General features: G+C 41.6%; 1 protein-coding gene across 1 annotated transcript in view; it reads left to right on the forward strand.

Annotated features, from left to right (window-relative positions):
* The window catches only part of LOC126092412 (uncharacterized), a 70068-nt gene extending 63112 nt beyond the window's left edge, over positions 1-6956 (forward strand). Inside the window, exon 7 of the mRNA XM_049907999.1 lies at positions 5837-6956. Within this exon, the coding sequence (XP_049763956.1) occupies positions 5837-5908 (72 nt within the window). The 3' untranslated portion in view covers positions 5909-6956. The remainder of the gene's footprint in view (positions 1-5836) is intronic.
* The last annotated feature ends 12832 nt before the right edge of the window (positions 6957-19788 follow it).

Here is a 19788-nt window from a genome sequence, read left to right on the forward strand (position 1 = left end):
CACCTACTATGTTTCCTTCTCTCCCTTTTCCTACTGACGAATTCCAGTCACCCATGACTATTAAATTTTCGTCTCCCTTCACTATCTGAATAATTTCTTTTCTTCTTCATACATTTCTTCAATTTCTTCGTCATCTGCAGAGCTAGTTGGCATATAAACTTGTACTACTGTGGTAGGCATGGGCTTCGTATCTGTCTTGGCCACAATAATGCGTTCACTGTGCTGTTTGTAGTAGGTTACCCGCATTCCTATTTTCCTGTTCGTTATTAAACCTACTCCTGCATTACCCTTATTTGATTTTGTATTTATAACCCTGTAATCACCTGACCAAAAGTCTTGTTCCTCCTGCCACCGAACTTCACTAATTCCCACTACATCTAACTTCAACCCATTCATTTCCTTTTTCAAATTTTCTAACCTACCTGCCCGATTATGGGATCAGACATTCCACGCTCCGATCCGTAGAACGCCAGTTTTCTTTCTCCTGATAACGACATCCTCTTGAGTAGTCCCCGCCCGGAGATCCAAATGGGGGACTATTTTACCTCCGGAATATTTTACCCAAGAGGACGGCATCATCATTTAACTATATAGTAAAGCTGCATGCCATCGGGAAAAATTACGGCTGTAGTTTCCCCTTGCTTTCAGCCGTTCGCAGTACCAGCACAGCAAGGCCGTTTTGGTTAGTTTTACAAGGACAGATCAGTTAATAATCCAGACTGTTGCCCCTGCAACTACTGAAAAGGCTGCTGCCCCTCTTCAGGAACCACATGTTTGTCTGGCCTCTCAACAGATACCTCTCCGTTGTGGTTGCACCTACGGTACGGCTATCTGTATCGCTGAGGCACGCAAGCCTCCCCACCAACGGCAAGGTGCATGGATCATGGGAGGGGGGAGGGGAAGGACTTTTAGATTACAATAAACAAATACGTGTTTCAGAGGTTCTGGATATTCAGCCCCTAAGACAGTGCAATAGGGGATGAAAATTTTTAAGAAAATATTTCATTACATTAAAAAATTATTGAAGTTAAACTTAAGAAAATTGGTTAGAGGATGAAAGTTGCTATGGAAAGTTCTCCACGGGAATGCAAAGGCATAGTTAAAAGAAACTTTGGACTCTAGCTACCAGAATCGCTTTTTAGTCAGAAGTGCATTCGGACAAGATCATGCTTATAGGGCCTTCATTACCATTGAAAGCCTAGAAGGTGTTGCAATTTGTGAAAAAATTTGTTAACAAAAATCTCAAAGTTCTTGGTCGATTTATTTCAAATTTTTACACTATACAGTAATAAACAATGGCTGTAACTGCAATAGCAGAGCATGTAAATCGTTAGATAAATTGTTTCTCCCTTATATATGTTCTTTCCCATTATTGTATACACTACAATGTCTTGTTCATTATTTTCTTCCTCGTAGTCGGCTTTACAGAAAACGAGGAAGTTGAGTTTATGAATTATCAATTTATGATACCATGGAATCTGAATTGTTCAAATGGTTCAAATGGCTCTGAGCACTATGGGACTTAACATCTGTGGTCATCAGTCCCTTGGAACTCAGAACTACTTAAACCTAACTAACCTAAGGACATCACACACATCCATGCCCGAGGCAGGATTCGAACCTGCGACCGTAGCAGTCGTGCGGTTCCGGACTGAGCGCCTAAAAGCGCTATACCACCGCGGCCGGCAATCTGAATTGTGTGAAACTTCAGATCCGTACCCTTTCGCAGATTAAAACTATTCGAAATACTTTCACTGAAGTTACTATGCCCACCGATCCAGGGGTTCCAGATCTCTCTCTCTCTCTCTCTTACGCGACATAAAAACGAACCCAACGGACTTACCCATTTATGTTAAGCGACTTCAGTTACCATTCAAGGTTTCCTTTGTCATTGCAATTAAAAAAAGGTTCAAGTTCAAAGAGAGGGGAGAAGAGGAGATGGAGAGAGAGGAAGGGGCGGAGGAAATGAATGTATGTGGTGGTAGGAAATGGATGGAGAGGAGGTGTGGAGAAAGAAATGTGAGGTGCAAACAGACAGAGAGAGAGGGCAGCAGGTCGTGCACAGAGAGGGGGAAAGGGGGGGGGGGAGAGGAAGAAGGAGATGGATGAAGTGTGAGGGAGGACGGGAGGAGTTGAGGATGTATACGCAGTTCTCATATATATTTAGTAATTTCAAAGCATTGTCGGTCTCGCTAGTATATGTATACATACATTAGGCTTTCATATTTTTTGTTTGGGATTTATTTTCCCAGATCGAAATCTGAAATGAGCACCATCTTCCGGTTTTGAATAAAGTTTCTGGGAAGTTTTCTTTGGTTGTAGGGCAAAGGCTGCCACTGGAAATACTCTGCCAAATATTCCGAATCGGGGCTCACTATGCCTCACTACCGGGGCTCGCCTGGCATTCGCCGGCTGAAAAGTCCCCGATTCTTCAGTAGCTCACTAATCGAGAAGCATGGTTTCCTTTTTGAAGCAAGGACTGAAAATAATGAATAGAGAGAAAAACTGACTTTCTAGACGTTAATGTTCGTGAGGAGACTTCCCACGTCATATTCAGATAGAAGCCACCATAACGATAAACAAAAAATTTTTCTAAGCATACGAGTATTCTAATTGTCATAGAGTTTTTAATAATCTGATCCCAGAAAGATCTCATCAACGTCAATTTTATTTTCATGGCAGAAAAATCCAGAGAAGTTCCTTATTATTTATGCATTGCTAGTAATTTGCAAGAAGCAAATAAAATCTTGTTTATTGTCGATTATAGTAAAACCAATGAACAGTAGCTTTTATAAACAACAACTCATAAATTTTGTGTAACTGTCAAATTATGCAATTTGAATATTATTTAATACAATAATATATTTAGTTTGTTATGTACAAAATTTTTCTTCAGTATAGTTCATTTTTTAAATCTTCATGTTTGATAAACCTATTTACCAAATTGTAAAAAATGTAGAAAAAATTGCGAAGAGGGAGCGGAGTAGAATACAGATTTGGCAGTCCTGCGAAGGAAGTAGAATGCCCTCTGTATGACTTAGTGTGTATCAGTCGACAAGTAAAAACTACAGTTTCGACAGACAATGGTCTCCTGCATACTTCCGCCATGTGCTGGTAGACGTGTCTTCTCTTAGCTGAGACATAACACGATCAACTAACAAAAAAAATTGCTGAAATGCGATTTATAAATGAGAAATTCAGTTCCTAATCTTTCCTTACATACAGAATGGTACACAGAGGGCAAAAAGTGTAGGGGAAGGCAGATATTACAACACGTATAAGTGAGGATTTTGAGTTCAAGTACTGAGATGAAGAGATTGGCTCCACAGAGGGACTCATGGCGGGCCAATTCAAACCAGTCCGACAACAGATGATTGAAGAAGACACGTATGTATACCGTGTGACAAAAACTGAAGCGTCCTGAAGGAGTGTAAGAAACTAAATCAAACTTGACGAGTTGACACAGTATGTGACGGTATTTCAGTGATTACAAATTGAGTCGAATTTACAAAGAACTTGGCAGTATGAGCCCACTTATCAATATGACGCTGCATCCCCTCTGTCCTGGATCCACGCAGTGACTCGGCTGAGAAGGGTGTCATAAAGCCGCTGTATCCTGAGGCAAACTGGTCCACAGCTGCTATAATTGATCCTTAATATCCTCGACTGTGGCACTGGGGCAGAGTTGACGTCCGAGCTGGTCCCACAACTGTTCTGTCTAGGACAGATATGGCGATCTTTGAGGCCACTGAAGTACCTGAAAATCGTGCAGGTATTTCAAGGAGACAAAGTGTCATATGTAGACGAGCATTGTTCTGTTGAAAAACGGGGCCAGTGTACTGCCACAAGAGAGTTTACACCTGACAACGATGGATGTATGTGACGTGCGGTTGTGCCGTCAGGGTTCCCTCAGCCACAAACAGCCTACCTATCAGGGGTAGTACAGATCCGTGACTCATCACTAACACTGCGTCGTCATTCATCAGCAGTCCTTGCTTCGTATTTATGGCACAACTCCAAATGCCGCCATTTTGTTGTGGTATTAACAGAAAGTTGCTCTGTAGCAGTACCAGTCCCATGGTGAAGTACCATCACGGGTGTAGGAAAGTCGGTAGTGCCTTTGGTGCAGATGCGAGCTCCGGTCTTGGCTCGGCGTAAGTTCCGACTAATGGGCTGCGGGACATGGCCGATACCTTGTCCGGAGCTAAGCGAAGAAAATGGCTCTGAGCACTATGGGACTCAACTGCTGTGGTCATAAGTCCCCTAGAACTTAGAACTACTTAAACCTAACTAACCTAACGACATCACACACATCCATGCCCGAGGCAGGATTCGAACCTGCGACCGTAGCGGTCGTGCGGTTCCAGACTGCCCCTGGTGACGTCTGCTAGCATTTAGCTTGTCAAGTTGTCAACAGATAGCCTGTAAACAATACCTTGTCCACAACATATGATGTACTAGCGAGGTGCGTAAACAATCTCCGAGGAAGGGTGCCTGCGCGACAAGGGCAGGTTTCCTGCAGGGCGCACACGTTGAGCAGTAAGCTGATGTGGTCACAGACGGCGAGATACTTGAATCCTCAAAAGCTTGCACCCAGAACCCGGTACCAGTTGCAGCTTGCTGAAATGTAGGGTTTCGCAGGGATTAAATGAAGGGTAGAGCCACAGGTCGTAACACATCTGAAATGTAACGTCCACTGTTCAAAGTGCCGTCAGTGCGAACAAGATGTGACCAAGACGTGTAAACAGTGGCACCCCATACCATCACGCCGGGTGATACGCCAGTATGGCGACGACGAATACACGCTTCCAATGTGCGCTCACCGCGATGTCGCCAAACACGGATGCGACCTTCATGATGGTGTAAACAGAACCTGGATTCATCTAAAAAAAATGACGTTTTGCCATTCGTGCACCCAGGTTCGTCGTTGAGTACACCATCGCAGGCGCTCCTGTCTGCGATGCAGCGTCAAGGGTAACCGCAGCCATGGTCTCCGAGCTGATAGTCGATGCTGCTGCAAATGTCGTCGAACTGTTCGTACAAATGGTTGTTGTCTAGCAAACGTCCTCATCTGTTGACTCAGGGATCGAGATGTGGCTGCACGATCCGTTACAGCCATACGGATAAGATGCCTGTTATCTTGACTGCTAGTGATAGGAGGCCGTTGGGATCCAGCACGGCGTTCCGTATTACCCTCCTGAACCCACCGATTCCATATTCTGCTAACAGTCTTTGGATCTCGACCAATGCGAGCAGCAATGTCGCGATACGATAAACCACAATCGCGATGGGCTACAATCCAACCTTTATTAAAGTCGGAAACGTGATGGTACGCATTTCTCCTCCTCACACGAGGGTTCACAACGTTCCACCAGGCTACGCCGGTCAACTGCTGTTTGTGTATGAGAAATCGTTTGCAAACTTTCGTCATGTCAGCACGTTGTAGGTGTCGCCACCGGCGCCAACCTTGTGTGAATGCTCTGAAAAGCTAATCAATTGCATATCACAGCATCTGCCTCCTGTCGGTTAAATTTCGCGTTTGTAGCACGTCATCTTAGTGGTGTAGCAATGTTAATGGCCAGTAGTGTAAATTATTTTTTAAGTAGCCAGATGTTGTCTGAAGCTGGGGCTGATTGGTTCTTTAGAACTCAGTCTTTAGAATTCACACACACTTTACTTCAGTTACAGTGATCAAAGTAAATGAAATATTCTGCCCACGTTGTGACCGGGTTCTTCACAGGTGGCGAACGCATCTGGTCGTGCACTCCACCAACCAGTTTGTGGGCTTTTGAGTGTACTCTGTAGTCGTTAATTGTCACACTTTTTACTGTTACAGGACGAGAATCCATTTCTGCATGGAGAGCGGCTGCCTGTGGCTGCGAAAAAGGGGAACAACGTCCTTTACTGATCACCTGCACCACAGACTGGAATAGCTTCCGGTCCATAGCAGATCCGCGCTAGTCGGATCTCAGAGCTGACAGGGCCGCGTCAGTGGGCGAGGCCGAGCGACCGCCCAGAGGCGCCTCTTCTCACACCGACAAATCTTACATGAGTCACACTTGTACGCTCAACCACTGCTATTTTCATCCGGAATTGAATACGTACATTCCTAGGCGTACACGCAAAACTGCGTGTTCAGACGCGTAATAACAGTACCCTTCTCACATTCATACTCTAACTTCATTCAGCGCCAAAATCCAAGACTCCAGTATGGCTGGGGTCCCAACATGAAAGCTGCTGATCCATCAGTAACACAACAAACAAACCTTTGGACAACGATACATATCTGCACATCATGAACTCCCCGATTACAATATTTTATCAGTCGTTCAACCATTATTATGACAGTGTTGAATTATCAGTCATTTTCAGTGAGATAAGAGCTAGTGAACCGTCACATATCAACTGGAATCCCTACAGAATTGTTATATTTATCTGGAAAGATGTTATTGCCACCTGTAGCTTTTTCTTAACGGTATAAGGAGAAGACAGATTGCTGCTTACCGTAAAGATGACACGTTAAGTTGCAGACAGGCAAAGTTAAAAGACACTTACACATTAACTTTCGGCCTCAGCATTCGTCAGAAAAAGAAAGAGAAACACGCACACATTCATTCACACATGTAAGCACGTGTCACCCACATATGACCACCACCTCCGGCAGCTCGGAACAGAAGGTGTCATCTTTACAGTACTTAGCAATCTATTATTTCCTTGCGTTGCTGATATTCCAGCCTGGAGTTTCCATAGTTTGTAGCTGTTTTAACTTACATATACACACAACAACTCAGCAGTTTGGCCTGTTATCACAAACTTCACATAATCATGTAATAGGAAGTTCATAAAAAATGTACCTAACAAAGAAATAGCACAGGCCAACGTATTCATTCCAAAAAAAGAAATAAGTGTAGTGAGTGTTACAAACGTTAACATTAATAATTTCTTCAAATATTTAATCCTTTCTTGTCCATTTCCATTTATTTATCAGTTTTCCTTTACCTAGTTCCTACCTGATCGGTTCCTGATTACCAAAGACGTAAAATATTTGCACATAAGGCTACAAGACCACACAGTACTACATCCATTACAGTACCCATTGCTTAGATCTATGCAAATTGATATAATGGACAAAGACAAGAGGAATTTAGACGTCCCTATCAGTTACAACTAAAACGAAAAGTTTATTATATTGGAACAAATAAGCCCTTGGTCACAAATAGTAAGTCAAAAATTGACCTGGTTTCGACGCTACTATGAGCATCGTCTTCAGAATTAGACTAACTGTACTAAAACATATTAGGTATATAGTACATTAATAAAATTAATGTGTGTACTGACTCTAAAAGATGCAGTACTTACAAGTCACATATTAAAAAAGATCTAAGCCGGAAAGGCGACGTCATGAACAGTTGTGAGATGGCGAGCCGCTAAGGGCTGCTCGTACTGTGAACAAGGGTTGCAACAAGACTGAGGTGTCCACCTTAGAAAATGTGGGCAAGTAAACATGGTGTTGCTACGAGCGCCATCTAGTAGGCGCAGAAACAACTAGGCTACTGTACATTCAAAATTAGACACATGAAATTGTGATGCAGCTGATTCAGGCATAACGTAAGCATTAATAATAACAGGATGAAATTACATATTTATCTGCTTTAAATAGAGATAATTTAGTAACGTAAAAAACGTTAGTTATGACATACAAGAAAACAGCAAAGATGTGACAGGAAAACAACGTTTCGGTAAACTGCATGAGGAAATCTGAATCAAAGATCAAGCAATGGCTTTATACAGTCCAAAAAATTTTTATTTCGCAGCTGCAGCTGTTCGTTGGGAATGAGGCCATCATGACGAGTGAGATGTTTGAAAATCTCTAATTCCTCTAAGACATCTAACCTACGCCCCTTCTTTTCGGTATGCAGAATATTGTTATCGCCTATGGCTTTAGGCACGTGTCCAGTAGTTAAGAGATGATCAGCAAAGGATGAATTTAGGGGACTGGTGCCGTTCTTTCTCAAAAGATGTTCTTTATATCTGATGGTGAAAGCACGTCCGGTTATCCCTATATAATAGGAGGAGCAGGTATCGCAGATCTTATAAACACCAGAACTTTCTTAGGGGAGCGAATGGATTTCAAATTATGAATGAAGTTATTATTAGTAGAGAAGGCAACATTGCAGTTGTATTTGTCGCGAAGCATGCGCTGAATCTGTTAGGAAATGGGTCCTACGAAAAGAATAGAAAAACGTTTCTTTTTGGTTAATTTCAGTGCATGGGGTGTTGAGCGTGGTAGTTCTTGCAGTTTTCTTTTTTAGGATATCGTCCACTATGTTAGGCGTATATTCATTATTGACTGCTATGGTTTTAAGTAAATTAATCACCTCATTAAACTTTTCTGTTGAAAGGGGTATGGAGGTGGCCCGGTGGACGGCAGAGTGAAAAAAGGCCATTTTTTGAGACTGTAGATGAAAAGAGGAAGCAGACACGATTTGACCAGTATACGTTTCTTTTCGAAAAATATTGAAAGTGATGTTATTGTCTTCTAATGTAAGCGTCATGTCTAAATAATTTAATGGCGGTTATCGTTTTAGAGTTCAATAGTGAAAGAAATTTTTTCATGGCGGTCGTTAAAAAGTTTAAATATATGATCAATTCTATCGGCGGGTCCGCTATAGATGACTAGAATATCACCAACGTATCTTGTGTAAGAAAGGCTACCTAGTGAAGCAGCTGAGGCACGGTTAAACAGTTTTTTTTTTTCAAGGGATTGATAAAGATGTCGCCGAGGATGCCGGCTAAAGGGTTGCCCATAGCGAGCCCATCAGACTGCTGGTACAGTTGTCCGTTGAATTCGAAGTAGTTGTACTTGACAACGTCATTAATGAGATTCATAAAATCAGTAATCTGTTCATCTGATAGATCTTTTTTAAATTGACGTAAGTTTTCCTTCCACAATGATGAGCGTCTCGTGTACCGGGACATTGGTATAAAGATTTTTAATATCTAAGGAAAAAAGCTTGGTGCCTGACCTGCATACTAAGTTTTTAATATTTTGGACCAAAAAGTGGCTGTTAGAAACGGAATAATTATTTTCGAAAACGAAGGATTTTTTCAAAGTTTCGTGTAGAAATGGGGCCAAATCGTGATATGCGCTATTCATGCTATTGGAGATTGGACGTATTGGATAATTAGGTTTATGAATTTTGAACTGAGACCGAAGTTTAGGGGGCTGAGGGTTCATATTGATGAGTAGTTTCTTTTGGAAAGGTTTTATAAGAAATTTTGCATTGTTAATAGCTGAACTTACTTCTTTCTGTAATTTAGGAGTCGGATCGTCATGCAGCTCCGATATGTTGATTTCACTGAAGAAATTTTCAGTTTTAGAAATATACTCAGAAATATAAGCAATGACTAGACAACAACCTTTATCGTATTTAGTTATTAAAGCATTTGCTGTTTTAAGTTTATTATTAATAGAAGTTACTAAAATTCTGTCGTTATGCGTAGGTTTATTGTAGGGAGCTGTCCCGCCATCACACATGTCACTGTGTGTAAATGTTGGTGCATTTATTTCAGTTAGGACAAATTTCCGGAAACATTTCTGTCGGCAGAAACAAGAGACAAAACCCTGATCTCTTTCTACAGAGCACTTGACTACACAGAAATCAAAAGCTCTTGAGCGGGAAGGACTTCCTGAAATACCGTTGATGTGAGAAACACGGAAAACTGTTAAATTGGTTCAAATGGTTCAAATGGCTCTGAGCACTATGGGACTCAACTGCTGAGGTCATTAGTCCCCTAGAACTTAGAACTAGTTAAACCTAACTAACCTAAGGACATCACACACATCCATGCCCGAGGCAGGATTTGAACCTGCGACCGTAGCGGTCTCGCGGTTCCAGACTGCAGCGCCAGAACCGCGCGGCCACTTCGGCCGGCACTGTTAAATTATCCATCCAGTATAGCAACCAGTGTAATGATTAACTAACTCAACTTGCAATACATCACTGAAGGCAGTGCCACCATGGATCGCTGTACTCGAATGTTTCGAGCTATCTTTCTCTTCCCCCACCCCTCTAACCCCATCCCAAACGTACACCACAATAGCAACATTGTGCGGCTACAAAATATATTATACTTTTTTGCAAACTATCGTCATAAAACCTATTCACTGACAAACACTAAATCATACCTGCGACAAAAATTGTTCAAATGGCTCTGAGCACTATGGGATTTAACATCTGAGGTCATCAGTCCCCTAGAACTTAGAACTACTTAAACCTCACTAACCTAAGGACATCACATACATCCATGCCCGAGGCAGGATTCGAACCTGCGACCGTGGCGGTCGCGCAATTCCAGACTGAAGCGCCTAGAACCGCTCGGCCACAACGGCCGGCACCTGCGATAAATCTGCAACTATTCTGTCAACTGTCTTTCCACTGTCTGGCAGAACGGTGATTATAGCAACACTTTACTGAATTTCAGGAAACTCCTAAACGAGCCTGTGCCTTTTCGGTACGGTTAGAGGATTTTATGTGGAAAGCAACGTGCAACGTTAAGTGAACTTGAAAAAGAACACACTTAGACATTTCACTTTTAGTTACTCATTTTTGTGCAACTACAATGACGTGACAAGAGTCGTAGGTTACATCCTAATACTGTGCTCGGACCTCTTATGGCGTCGTGCAGCAACTAAATGGTCTCAAGTCGTTGGAAGTCCTATGAAGAAATATTGAGCCATGCTGTCTCTATAGCCGTACATGACTACGAAAGTGTTGCAGTGAAGGATGTTGTGCACGAACTAGCCTCTCGATCATGTCACATAAATGCTCGATGCGATTCATGGAGGGCGATCTGGAGGAGAAATCACTCGCTCGAACTGTCCAGAATTTCTTCAAACAAGTTGCGAACAATTGTGGCTGCGTGACATGACATCGATGGTTGGGGACATGAAGACCATGAATGGTCTAGAAGTAGCCGAATATAACCGTTTCCAGTCAATGATCGGTTAAGTTGCACCAGAGGACCCAGTCGGTTCCACGTAAACATGGACCATATTATTATGGAGCCACCACCAGCTTTCACAGCGCATTGTTGACAACTTGGGTCAATGGCTTCGTGGGGTCTGCGCCATACTCCGACCCTACCATCAGCTCTTACCAACTGAAATCGGGATTCATCTGGCCAAGCCACGGTTTTCCAGTCGTCTATGGTCCAACTGATACGGTCACGAGACTAGGAGAGGCGCTGTAGGTGACGTCATACTGTCAGCAAAAGAACTCGCGTCGGTCGTCTGCTGCCGTAGCACATTAACGCCATATTTCACCGCACTGTCGGAACGGACACGTTCGTCGTACGTCCCACATTGATTTATGTGGCTATTTCGCGCAGTGTTGCTTGTCTCTTCGCAGCGACAGCACTACGCAAACAGTCTGTAGTTGAGTGAAGGCCGTGTTGACGTTACGGATATCGGAATATTGAATTCCCATGCGTCTAGTTCCATCTACCATTTCTCATCCTAGTCTGTTAATTCCCGTCGTTCGCCGATAATCACATCGGAAACCTTTTCACACGAATCACCTGAGTTACAAATGACAGCTTCGCCAAGCACCATCACTTATACCTTCTGCACGCGGTACTACCGCCCTCTGTACCTGTGCATAGCGCTATCCAGAGACTTTTGTCACCTCACTTTTTCTTACTCACAGAGAGCAATATTCTGTTCAAAATTCTGTACACATCACACTGGTCAAACAATTTATCTGTTTTCTTCGAATATAATGTTGCTTAAGATATCTACGTTGTAATGACCAGAGTAAGTACCAAGCAGTTCATTTGCAGTTCTTTTCACTGCCTTTACGTCATACACTGAGGGTATCTTGTCACTGGACACAGGAATGCATTCGCTGTACGTTGAAATAAGTTCCCTATCCGGCTGTGGAAAAGTGTACTATGCTGCATTGGTTCACAGAGTTAGATTTTCCAGCAAACAAATTAAAATAATCCTCGCTTTCTCTCCGCCTTCGAAGGTCGGTGGCCAATGTAGCTGGCTGCCATGTGGAGGACCGAGGCTCGATTCGTGGTACTGTCAGGGATATATGTGTAAATCATGGAATTCTTTTAGATAAGCTAAATCATCATGGTTTGAGGAAGGCAGTGCACAAATGGTTTAATTTATACGTAACTGGAAGAATGCAGAAAGTTGAAGTAAGTGGTTCATGTAATGTTAAAACAACAGATGATTCCGCAAACCGGGGGGCTATCAGGTACGGGGTCCCACAGGGTTCGGTCTTAGGTCCTTTTACTGTTCTTGATATACATTAATGACTTACCATTCCACACTGATGAAGATGCAAAGTTAGTTCTCTCTGCTGATGATGCAAGTATAGTAATAACATCCAAAAACCAAGAACTAAGTGATGTAATTGTAAATGATGTTTTTTCACAAAATTATTAAGTGGTTCTCAGCAAACGGACTCTCTTTAAATTTTGATAAAACACAGTATATACAGTTCCACACAGTAAATGGCACAACTCCAGTAATAAATATAGACTTTGAACCGAAGTCTGTAGCTAAGGTAGAATTTTCAAAATTTTTAGGTGTGTCTATTGATGAGAGGCTAAACTGGAAGCAACACATTGATGGACTGCTGAAACGTCTGAGTTCAGCTACGTATGCTATTAGGGTTATTGCAAATTTTGGTGATAATCTCAGTAAATTAGCTTACTATGCCTACTTTCATTCACTGATTTCGTATGGCATCATATTCTGGGGTAATTCATCGTTGAGTAGAAAAGTATTCATTGCTCAAAAACGTGTAATCAGAATAATTGCTGGAGTCCACCCACGGTCATCCTGCAGACATCTATTTAAGGATCTAGGAATCCTCACAGTAACCTCACAGTATATATATATTCACTTATGAAATTTGTTGTTAATAATCCAACCCAGTTCAAAAGTAATAGCAGTGTGCATAGCTATAACACCAGGAGAAAGGATGATCTTCACTATGCAGGACTAAATCTGACTTTAGCAAAGAAATGGGTAAATTATGCTGCCACAAAAGTCTTTGGTCACCTACCAAACAGCACCAAAAGCCTGATAGATAGCCAACTAACATTTAAAAATAAATTAAAAGAATTTCTAGATGGCAACTCCTAGTCATTGGCTGCATTTTTAGATATAAATTAAGGTAAAAAAACAACTTAAACATTAGTGTCATGCAATATTTTGTGTAATGTAATATCTTTTTACAGACATCTTTTATTAACCTGACACGTTCCACATCATTACGAAGTGTCGTATTCATGATCTATGAAACAACTATTAATCTAATCTAATCTAATCTCTAATCCTTGGTGGGAGGACGGAAACTGCCTGCACTCACCCTCATGAAACCAGCTGAGGAGCTACTTGAGTGAGAAGCAGCACCTTCAAGGTCTAGAAAGCCGTCTCCGGCCGGGAGGGCGGTGTGCCGACACACGCTCCTTCTTATCACACCAAGGCCCACGAGTAAAACAGGCCACGGCGCGCACGTCACAGCGCATAACATCGTAGGTCTTAAAGAGTGTCAGCAGTCTTCTCCGGTGGCGAGTGAGTAACTATTTCAGACGAGTTTAATAATTCTTGATCGCGCATTTAAATACATGCAAGCTCTCGTCAGTACAGCCTTTCAGTTACTGACGGATTTCCCGTGAGCCCTGCACGCCTTTTCAATTACATATTGATTTTCCATGGACCCTGGATGGAGCCGAACTTTCCAGATGTGCGGCTGACAAGCCACTAGTGTGACATCACTAGTTCGTTGCAGGGCTCGTATACCTCGTACGGAAGCCAATGACGCCATTGGCGGAGAATGACACGACGGCCTGCCAGTCCCAACCGGCCTATCAGAACCAGAACGTGGAGCTTATATTTGCCCTCACACACTTTCTGACTGTAAAATGGCCCAACTTGTCTGTCAGAAAATAACTTCTCCGTTTACCACTCACACAATAATTCTTTAAGACATTCGTAAACTTCATAACATAGGAATGCAGATATCAGTTATGGCCTTCCCGAGGGATTGTATACAGTGAAAGAGCTCATAGAAGTACTCCATTCATTGCCATAGAAGACAACTCTGCGACATGTTCCCCGATTCATTGAGTATGAAAGTTCCCACTGGTTGTTTCGCTAATGCTGAAGTCAGGTAAGAAATAAAACTCTAAAGTAAAGCACAAACTCGATTCTACACACATACACACACACAAATATATATATATATATATATATATGGTGTCCCAGCTATCTTGTCCACCCAAAATATCTCTGGAACAATAACAGCTATTGGAAAACGACTTTCACCGGTATCAATGTAGGGCTGGGGCCCATGAATGTACATATTCGGAAACATTCTAAAACGAAAGCATATGTGTTTCTTAACACAAACTTATGTTTCTTTAAATGGACCTCCTATATTTTCTCTGCAGAAATCCATAGCATGACAAAGCACATACACAATGGCGTTGACTGCATCGCAATATTCCCATTACATCCCGAGATATTGAGACACGAAGTTGACGCTTGAAACACCCGACATGCGCTGCTAGCGCAAGTCCTGAGGCTCAGGCGTGAAACCCATGCTGCCCGTAATCGCGATGTGATGGACATGCGTAATCCATATTTATCAAGAGGTCCGAAACGAATAATATAGTCTGCTGTCATCCTGCATTAACGTCGTACATTCCAGCAGGTATTTATCCCATAGGCTAGGGGTGATGCGGTTCTGTAACGTATCTGTGTACCGCAACGTTAGTCACAAAGTTAACTTCGCTTATCGTTAATCCGTTACTAAAAAGGTAATGCCGTTCAACGTTAAAACTTAACGTTACTGTAGATCTAGCGCAAGTGACAGTTAATCATTCACTCGTAATAGTAAAATTCATGTTGATGGTTTTAGTGAAACGAGCAAGTGGACTAAAAGTTTTGCCGTTGTTTAGGTAAAAATGTTTTGATTGCGGAAGTTCAGGTAGGACATAGAAGATGAATGTAAACATGTTTAACCAATTAGTTTTATTATCACATAATTATCAATGTTATGTTTATCTAATGCGTTAAATGACAAATTGTTGCAAACAAATGTTTCTTAACATCACTGGGTAAAATGGCCCTTTGTACAAACGTCCACAGTGATACCAGCACTACATACTAAACATAGCGTTCACATCTCATGCTCAAAGTGATGCCCATTGGCTTGCATACATAGGGTCACTATGCGGATGAAGGATGCCCTATTTCGTGCTACTGTTTCCTCTTTGATGGCTGTACAAGCATCAATAATGCGTTGCTTCATGTCCTCTGGTGTTGTTGGTTCATGTTGGTAAACAGCATCCTTCACTGCTCTCCAAAGAAAATAATCCAGCGGTGTAAGGTCCGGAGATCGGGCAGGCCACCTAACTGGGCCACCTCGTCCAATCCACCTACCAGGGAACTTACGGTTCAGAAGTCGTCGTGCTCGTAAGGCGTTATGTGCAGGGCATCCATCATGCTGATGCCACATGACCATTCTCCGGTTCAGAGGTACGGTGTCCAAGAGAACAGGAAGATTGTGTCGTATAAATCTGGAGTATTGTCTGCCATTTTGGATGCCATTTATAAAGAAAGGTCCGATAATGATATCTCCAATAATCCTACACCAAACATTAACTTTCCACGGACGTTGATGCTCTATCTGACGGAGCCATTTTGGATTGTCTGCCGACCAATAATGCATATTCCTCATATTGACAATTCCTTTGTTGGAGAATGATGCCTCGTCGGTAAAGAGAACATCTGCAAAAAAAATTTGGATTAGTCAGAAGTTTTTGCTGAGCCCACCGACAATTTTACCCTATTGCGGAACTCATTTCCATGAAGATCCTGGTGTAAATAAACATGGTAAGGATGAAATTTATGACGTTTAATAATACGCTGTGCACTTGATTTCGACACACCAACTTCACGTTCAATTTGATGTGTGCTGATTTGAGGATTCATAGCTATGGTAGCGAGCACAGCAATTTCAGCACTTTCATCTGTGCGTGTTCTAGGACGATGTCGAGGTCTTGGAGTTAAGCTTCCCGTTTCACGTAGACGAGATGTGAGACGACCAAACATCCGGCGCGAAGGTGATGGCTTATCAGGGAATCGTCTTCTGTTCAGTCGTTCTGCCTGAACAGCATTTCGTCCACCTACAACAGGGTACCGTACAGTTATGTAGAGTAGGGTAGAAAACAGACACAATAACTTAATAATCATAATGTTCGCTAACACTTTTATCAACAAACAAGCAATCTCATAACTTATCTCCCGTCAACGTACATTCTCCATAGATCAGCAACATTTCTACCATATCTTCATGTGTGTACATTATACTGTACAGTATAAGTTCCACAACACAACGTTTATTCGCAATGTTTACTACCTCCGTGCCGTCACTAGGTTACTCTGATGCACGACTACACTGGGAAGCGGTGTACTGCACGCCAAAGCAACAACAAATGGGATGCTCGGAGGGTAGTGGAGTACAGGAGTTTGCATGGGTCGCAAAACATAAACAAGGCTAAGTGGTAACTGTGTCAGTAGTAGGGAACTACGTTGGACACTTGACTAGGTAGAGCCAGGCCCTGCGCGACAGGCACAATGGGTCATATAACGCATTAGATAAACCTTATTTTGGGTGTGCAGGATAAATAAGACAACCTGATGGGTGTACACCGATCGGTACTGGTTCATATTGTGTACGTAGATACGTAAAACGTGCAAGAGGGAAACCATTATGTGCTCATGAGAGTTGATGGCAGCAGACCGTATTATTCGTTTCGGACCTCTTGATAAGTATGGAGGTGTGATTACACATGTCAATCACATCGCGATTACGGGCAGCATTGGGTTCACGCCTGAGCCTCAGGACGTGCGCTAGCAGCGCATGTCGGGTGTTTCAAGCGTCAACTTCGCGTCTCAATACCTCGGGATGTAATGGGAATATTGCGATGCAATCAACGCCATTGTGTATGTGCTTTGTCATGCTATGGATTGCTGCAGAAAAAATATAGGAGGTCCATTTAAAGAAACATAAGTTTGTGTTAAAAAACACATATGCTTTCGTTTTAGAATGTTTCCAAATATGTACATTCATGGGCCCCAGCCCTACATTGATACCGGTGAAAGTCGTTTTCCAATAGCTGTTATTGTTCCAGAGATATTTTGGGTGGACAAGATAGCTGGGACGACCTATATATATTTTTTTTTTCCACAAACCACCGCATGGTGCGTGGTGGACCGTACCCTGTACCACTACAGATATCTAGCACCATTTTTCCGCTGGCCTCTATTTATCTCGACAGTCTCTCACAAAATCAAGTACCAAATCATATCGAAAACACTGATTTATTTCAGTCTACAGGAAAATATAAAATTAACTATTGTTTACTCAGAGGATACTTGTGTGCAGCTTATTAAACGCGACTATGGTACTTAAGTGGTCACTGAGAGTAGATTCATCAGAGGTTCGTTTCACAATATCTGCTAACCGACGCTATTGTCTCATTTTATACCTCAATATCGACGTTCGCAAGGAATTTACCACGCTACCACGAATCGTGCCCGTGGTATATCTAGGCTGGCTTTATTTCTCGATCATTTGTTGCCAAACAGCGTTCTCAGTTTGCTACAGTCAGCCCTAAGTTGAAGTAGAGTCCTTGTTCTTGACACTTATCTTTCACGGTCAAGGATATACACGTTTCTCTTTCTTAACTGAAAATAAGATAATAGGTTTGTTTCTAAATAACTCATCTGATACCAGTCACGATTTTCTTTATTTTATTATTCGCACGACGCGTTTTGGAAAATGATACCCGTTTTCAAGTGCGTTTTTTGTGTTTGTTATGTCATTCCTATGTGATGTTGTCGATGTGTGAGATACTGCTTAATTTTGTTGACTAAGTTTCCTTACGGTCCATTTGTGCAGAGTATCACACACACTAAACATCACACACGACTTGTGCACTTTTAAACATCGAAAACATGTTTCATAAACAAAACAGTGACACAGGTGTTCTTACAAGTAATCAAAAGAGATGACATTCTAGGTCTTCCACAGAATATGTTTATGAGCAGAGGTTATTTACCGTAACAATTTGTATCATAATTTACTGATGTCAATTTTACAGTTGTCCTTATTTCTATGTGTTACTATTTTTATTTAAGTATATTATCGAAACATCTGAAGAAATTCACCGATTCGCTTTCAAGTTTTCATTTAATATTTTATCTTCATATTTTGTGTAATGTGAATATATCTCCAGTTCTTCTAGTAAATCCATTTCATTTCCTTTATTTAGTCAGTGGAGTACTTTCACATTTTGTTCCATTTTTCTAAATGGGTGTCCTGTATTGTGTACATGTGTTACTATGGCTCATGTAGTGTGTGTGGGATGTGTGTAGCCTTTCATCTGCTCTGTGTACCTGGTGTTGAAATTTCGGACAGTTTGTCCTAGGTAGAACATGGAGCATTCGTGGCAAGTGACCTTGTATATTCCAGAGTCTGAGTATGGATCATGCTTACACTTTATATTGTGAATTAGTTTTTGTTGTGGTTTGTTAAATGTAGGAAACCCAATTTTTACTTCATGATTTTTTAAAATATTTGCAATCTTCTGAGATACATTGCCAATGTATGGGATACTAGGTATACATCTGTTTTTCTCGTTTTCTTCTGTGGTGCAGTTTGTACCTAGGCCTTTCTTCAATTTGTCTAGAAATGTGTCAACCATGGAAGCATTGTGCCAATTGGCAACTGCAATCTTCTTCACTGTGTTTATTTCTTGTTGCATGTTATCTTGGTACAGTGGTATTGGAGTTGCCCTATTTGGCATTGACCTGTATATTGCCTGTTTATGGAATTTGGGTGACATTCAGTTGCAGGGATTGTGGTGTCAGTCATTGTGTTTTTCCTATGAATTTTGAATGTCCATGTGTTGTTGTGTCTTGTAATATTTAGGTCCAGAAAGTTGATGCCTTTATTTTGCTGATGTTCCACTGTAAATACAAATTTCTCATGTACATTACTGAAGTAATTTAGACTGTCTGATGTTTTTGGCATCCCCTTTCACTAACGGTAGTGTGTCATCTACACATCTCCTATAAAATGCAATTTTCTTTTGCAAAGTTTCTTCGCTGTTTAATTTTTGTTCTAAGTGATTTATGTATATGTCAGCTATTGTACGAGATATACATGATCCCATCGCTAGCCCATCTGGTTGTTTATATATGTTGGCATTAAAAGTGAAGTAGTTGAACTTAAGGTTAGCAGAAGGACTTACATCAATTCAACAATTTCTGTGTATGAAAGTTTCTTGTGTTTAATAAGGTTCTTTTGTATTACTGTTACAGCTTCTTGTATGGGTATGTTTGATTAAAGTTTGGTGATGTCAAGTGATATAAATTGTGCATCCTGGGAGAGCTTTCTGGTTTTTGGTTGCTTAGCTACTATTATGCTGTTTTTTATGAAATACGTTGCTTCATATGTATAATTTTTCATCAGTATGTTATTCAGTTTTGCTAACTGTCTGAATGGCGAAAGAGTTGACCATAGAACATATCCGATTTCCACCATTGTGTATTTTTGGCTGTGCTCTTAGGTGTGGTGCCTTTGGAGTCAAGCATGTAAGGTATTTCTTTTCAGTTTCTGTCAGTAGAAAATGCGTGTTCTTTAGCTATCCTCTAATTTCATTTGGAAATTGTTTGGTTTGGTCTTTCTCAATGTG

This window comes from Schistocerca cancellata, chromosome 7 (assembly GCF_023864275.1).
Source record: "Schistocerca cancellata isolate TAMUIC-IGC-003103 chromosome 7, iqSchCanc2.1, whole genome shotgun sequence".
NCBI classification, from domain to species: domain Eukaryota; kingdom Metazoa; phylum Arthropoda; class Insecta; order Orthoptera; family Acrididae; genus Schistocerca; species Schistocerca cancellata.